General features: G+C 51.0%; 1 protein-coding gene across 1 annotated transcript; it reads left to right on the top strand.

Annotated features, from left to right (window-relative positions):
* The first annotated feature begins 474 nt into the window (after nucleotides 1–474).
* LOC119352487 (cysteine proteinase inhibitor 8-like) lies at nucleotides 475–918 on the top strand. The gene has a single exon (XM_037619106.1). The coding sequence runs from the start codon at nucleotides 482–484 to the stop codon at nucleotides 860–862; it is 381 nt and encodes a 126-aa protein (XP_037475003.1). The 5' UTR covers nucleotides 475–481; the 3' UTR covers nucleotides 863–918.
* The last annotated feature ends 4,378 nt before the right edge of the window (nucleotides 919–5,296 follow it).

Genomic DNA, 5,296 nt, shown 5'->3' with positions numbered 1-5,296 from the left:
AAGGATCTAGCGGTTAGCTGGAAACTAATCCACGCCGCAAAAATTAAAAATGGAAACTAATCATTCTTTTGGCAATTTGGCAACAAATCCTGGAAAGAAATAATCAGGTGAGTATTCCTGCCCGCCTCAGGATTGATTAGTGCATGCTATATATGTGTGCAATCTTAATTAATATGCCATACTAGTACTAAATATTTATATGATGATCTGGCAATAATCCTTAATTTTGGCATGCAGTTAGGAAACTACTCATGCATGGAAACAAATAATCTTCTGGTGTGTGTTGTCCTGCCTAACCGATTAATTAGTGCATGCATGCTGAAGTATATATATCTACGCAATCATAATTTGCCATACATACAGGCATGAATGCTGCCAAGCCCTAGCGATTGATTTGATACGATTGAAGTCTATATAAATGAACAATCTACTCGTTCACCTCGATCTACAATCCATGACCACCACCACCATCACCAATTCGATGACAACGACGACCAGCCAGCAGAGACAAGCCATGGCGACCTGCAGCCAGCTCCTCCTCGCGCTCGTCGTCGTTGCCGCCGCCGTTGATTGCACGGCGGCGTTTGATCAGGATCACACGCCGTTCAAGCCAATCCCGGACCTGTCCGTCCCGCGCATCCAGGAGCTCGGCCGATGGGCCGTGCAGCAGCACAATGATCAGACGGGCGACCGCCTGACGTTCACCAGAGTGAACGGCGGGCAGTTCCAGATTGTGGCGCCGGCGCTCAACTACCTGCTTGCCATTGACGCGACGAACGTCGACGGCACGGCCAGCACGCACTCCGCCCTGATCTTCGTGCAGTACTGGACCAACACGCAACGGCTCGACTCTTTCAACTGATCCATCCAGTGACATATGTACCGATCGCGCGAGGGAGGGCCTGCTGATTGTATTGTCTTGACGATGCAATAAAAACGATCGATTTCCAGTTTTGAATTTATACGTATTTGTTTCTACATCACAGGCATTAACTTTCTTTGTGCAAGTATGCATGCTTTCTTTTGGATAAAGTATATGCTTGTTTTCATATCACGAAATAGCACATAGTATTGAACCCGTACAAGCACACACTAAAAGCATGGTTAATAATATAGCCATGAGCCTGCTGTATGGAGTTGCCATAGAAAACTAGCTGGGTTTTCCTCCTCTCGGGCGATCTAGGTTACCCGTGAGTTCTCCCCGTCGACGGCAGGCCCCAGGTGATCCGCTAATTAGTCTGGATGGCGCCCCCCTTGGATGCCCGCTCTGCCACGAGCGGCGGTGGCGGGTCCGCATCTGCCGCCAAGTCCGTTCCGGAGGGCGGAGTTCGAGGACATTGTGATTGACGAGGAAGACCCATAACTCCAGGAAAGTACTCGATGGCTTGCCCTAGCTAGGGTTCATACTGAGAAAACCTTTAGTCAATCGACATTTTACAAGGACATGAGAGCTGCGTGGAATCCGATGCAGCGGGCAAGATTCCGTCCGGTCGGCCCCAATCGGTTCGTCGTGCAGGCATCGTGCTTGGGGGATTGGGATCGAATTATGCTACAGGGACCGTGGTTGTTTCGCAACTGGGCAGTGTTACTATGCCCATATGATGGTTTTACTAAAACAGAGGAGGTTAGCATTGTTCATATGCCTGTTTGGCTACAAATCCATAAGCTTCCAGATGTTTACTGCAAGAAGAACATTTTGAAGGGTGTAGTAGAGATCATGGAGATGCGCTTGGATGGTAATATCAGGGGAGACTATGTAAGAGTCAGGGTTAACCATGACATCAGAATGCCCCTGACGAAATCTGTGAGTATTGTCCGTGGTAGAGAATGCCATGTTTACCTTGTTCGATATGAAAAGTTGGCGAGATTTTGCAGAATGTGTCGCCTTGTAGGCCATGAATTCAAGGAGTGCGGAATGGGTATACACGAGGAGAAGGATATGAAGTTTGGCGTGTGGCTGTACGCGGGCGCACCCAACAAACCTAGAGGGGACTCTCAGTCAGCAGAGGAACATACGGCCGATCGTTCCAGGAATGTGCATGTTAAATCTCTGGCAACGAATGCATCGGCTGGGCTGGGGAAGAAAGTGGTTGATCCTGATATGATGGACATGTCCATGTGCCCCGTGAAGATCCCAGGGTGCAGCATAGTGCAGGATAAGGTCCCCAGAACGAGACTGAACACGGACAAGGCAGAAGGGGCGCTCAAGGCAGCCTCTGGTACCCCGCAACCCTTGCTGGCTATCACTGATGGTTCTAGCAAGGATTCGAAGGAGAATAACTCTCCTACAAGTAGCTCTAGTAGCAAGAGGGCAAGAGTTTCCAAGGATAGCGAGAACCCACAAAATTTGGTGCCCATCTTCGAGGAGGACCGCCCGTCTCAATGAATATCTTATCGTGGAACTGCCCAGGAGGGGGGAGGTGTAACACCCCGAGGTCGAGGTGCCAGGTGTCTTCCAGTTATTTGCTGTTGTTGCCTTGTCATTCGCTTGCATGTTGCATCTTGTCATGTCATCATGTGCATTGCATCATCATGTTTTAAAACTTGCATCCGTCCGGGTTCTCCCAGTTCCTTCCGTTGTCCGTTCTGAGCCCAGACACACTTGCACGCGCCCGCGACATGTCCGAAATATTATTTTTACAAGTGGCCGGAAAATGTTTTCGGAATAGGGTGAAAGTTGGCATGCGGTGTTGTTTTGTTGTTAGTAGGTCGCCTGCCAAGTTTCATCACATTTGGAGTCCGTTTGATAGCCCAACCGTTAAACTATAGCGACAATATAGCCGGTCTAACGTCGGACGTTTTCGGTCTCCGGAAACAGTTGCCGGGCTGCTCCCCTCTCCTCTCATCTCAGCCCAACCTCTTTTCACAACTCACCTGCAGCCCACCTAAACCCCCTCCGTTCCGGGCCGTCAGATCGCGATCGGAGGCTCCGAAACGCTCCTAAAACCCCCCTAAACCCAAACCCTAGCCATCCCTGTCTATATATGGACAACCCCTTCCAAATTTGGCAGCCTAGCCCTTCCCCTACCTCCCTGCCGCCTCCCTCCTCAAATTCCGTGCCACCAACCGCCTCCCCCTCGTTTCCCGGCGCCAGCCACCGTCGTCCCGCCACTTGGCGAGCCTCCAATGGCCGCGCCGCCACCTGAGACCGTCAGCGCGCCTCCCTAGACCAGTGGCAAGCCCCCACGCGTCGCCTCAGCCCCTCCCTCGCGCCTCCAGCCGCGCGGGCCCGCCGGAATCCATCTGGAGCCCGCCCTGGGCCGCCCGGGCCCGAATCGCCCCGCCGCCGTGCGCCCGAGCGCGCTCGCTCGCCCGCTCATTTGCCTCCTCCTGCTGGAGCCCCGCTTCGCCTCGCGCTTCGCCTCCTTCTGTCGACCACCGGTGTGCCGCCGCCGGCGACCTCCACCTCAGGACAGAGCCCCGCCGTCCCTGTCTCTTCTCTCTTTCTTCTCCTCCCTCTTACTCACCTCGCGCTCTCCCTCCTACCCCGCAGGGAACCACCGCCGCCACCGGAAGCTTCCGCTGCCGCCGTCGACCATCGGTGGATGCGCAAACCCCGGATCCGGCCACTCCGGCCTCCTCCCCACCAGATCCGAGGGATCCCGTTCGTCACTGCCGCCGCGCCCTTTGCTTCGACGGAGCTCGAAGGCCCGGCGCCCCTGCCTTCGCTCGATCCCCTCTGGCTCGAGGAGGAGGAGGACGACAGGCGTCGCCGACACGTGGGCCGCGGCCTGGCCAGCCGGCCCAGCCACTCACCTGTGCCGCGCAAGGCCCAGGAGTCCCATGCCGGCCTCCCTCCTCCACCGAGTGGGCCGAGGCCCAGCTGCGTCCCCCTTCCGGCCTCACCTCACCACCGACTGTGACGTGGCCCATGTGAGCAGCCACCCCCAGCCCTCCTATGCACTGTTGGCCCAGCCAGATGCGGCCCGTGTTATTTTTTCCCTACGCTGCGATTTTAGCTATTATCCAGAGTTTGCCAGTTTTGCAGAAAAGACCCTCATGTTCATGCATATAATAACTCACAATTCGTGCATCGGATTAAAATGATTTATATATGAAACTTGCTCAGAATTGTCTAGTTTAATAATTTGCCACTTTCACCCATGTTTAAAATGTTTAAAATGTTGTTTGATTAATTTTTGCTCTATGTCATGTTAAAATGCCTTAATTCATAACTAAATAACCGTAGCTCCGAATTAAATAATCTTTATATGTAAATGGGGTAGAATTTTGCCTAGTTTAACATGGTGGCATCATCTTGCATGTTTAATAACTATAAAATATGGTTTAGGACAGAACAAGACCTAACCTAATATATGCATATGAGGAGATTCCGGATTTGTTGTTCGTTGCTTCCGGCCTCATTTAACCTTGACTAGATGTGTAGTTTCTTTATGCTTCATCTCTTGCCATGCTAACAACATTGAATATTGTTGGGTACATAAATGAGATCGAACCAAATAACTTGAATGTGGTGTTTCGTCAATATGCAACGGAATTGCATGTTGAGCTCCACTTAATTTGTAGGATTGTTTGTGCATTTTGCCATGCCATGCTTCATTAAACCGGACATGCATCATACTTGATTGTGCATCGTGCCATGTTGATGTGTTGGTTGTTTACTATGTTGTTTGCTTCTTTCCGGGTTGCTTCTCGCGTTAGCTTCGGTTTCGTTCCGGAGTTGTGAGTTTTGGTTCGACTTCGCCTGTTTGTCTTCTTCATGGACTCGTTCTTCTTCCTTGCGGGATTTCAGGCAAGATGACCATACCCTCGAAATCACTTCTATCTTTGCTTGCTAGATGCTCGCTCTTTTGCTATGCCTATGCTGCGATACCTACCACTTGCTGATCATGCCTCCCATATTGTTGAACCAAGCCTCTAACCCACCTTGTCCTAGCAAACCGTTGTTTGGCTATGTTACCGCTTTGCTCAACCCCTCTTATAGCGTTGTTAGTTGCAGGTGAAGATTGAAGTTTTGTTCCTTGTTGGAACATGGAGATCGTTCCTTGTTGGAACATGTTTACTTGTTGGGATATCATAATATATCTTGTTTAATTAATGCATCTATATACTTGGTAAAGGGTGGAAGGCTCGGCCTTATGCCTGGTGTTTTGTTCCACTCTTGCCGCCCTAGTTTCCGTCATATCGGTGTTATGTTCCCGGATTTTGCGTTCCTTACGCGGTTGGGCTATTATGGGAACCCCTTGACAGTTTGCCTTGAGTAAAACTCTTCCAGCAATGCCCAACATTGGTTTTACCATTTGCCACCTAGCCTTTTCTTTTCCCTTGGGAGTCG

Source organism: Triticum dicoccoides, chromosome 2A (assembly GCF_002162155.2).
Source record: "Triticum dicoccoides isolate Atlit2015 ecotype Zavitan chromosome 2A, WEW_v2.0, whole genome shotgun sequence".
NCBI classification, from domain to species: domain Eukaryota; kingdom Viridiplantae; phylum Streptophyta; class Magnoliopsida; order Poales; family Poaceae; genus Triticum; species Triticum dicoccoides.
Note: the sequence above shows the minus strand (reverse complement) of the source record. Positions and strands in the feature narration are given on the sequence as shown.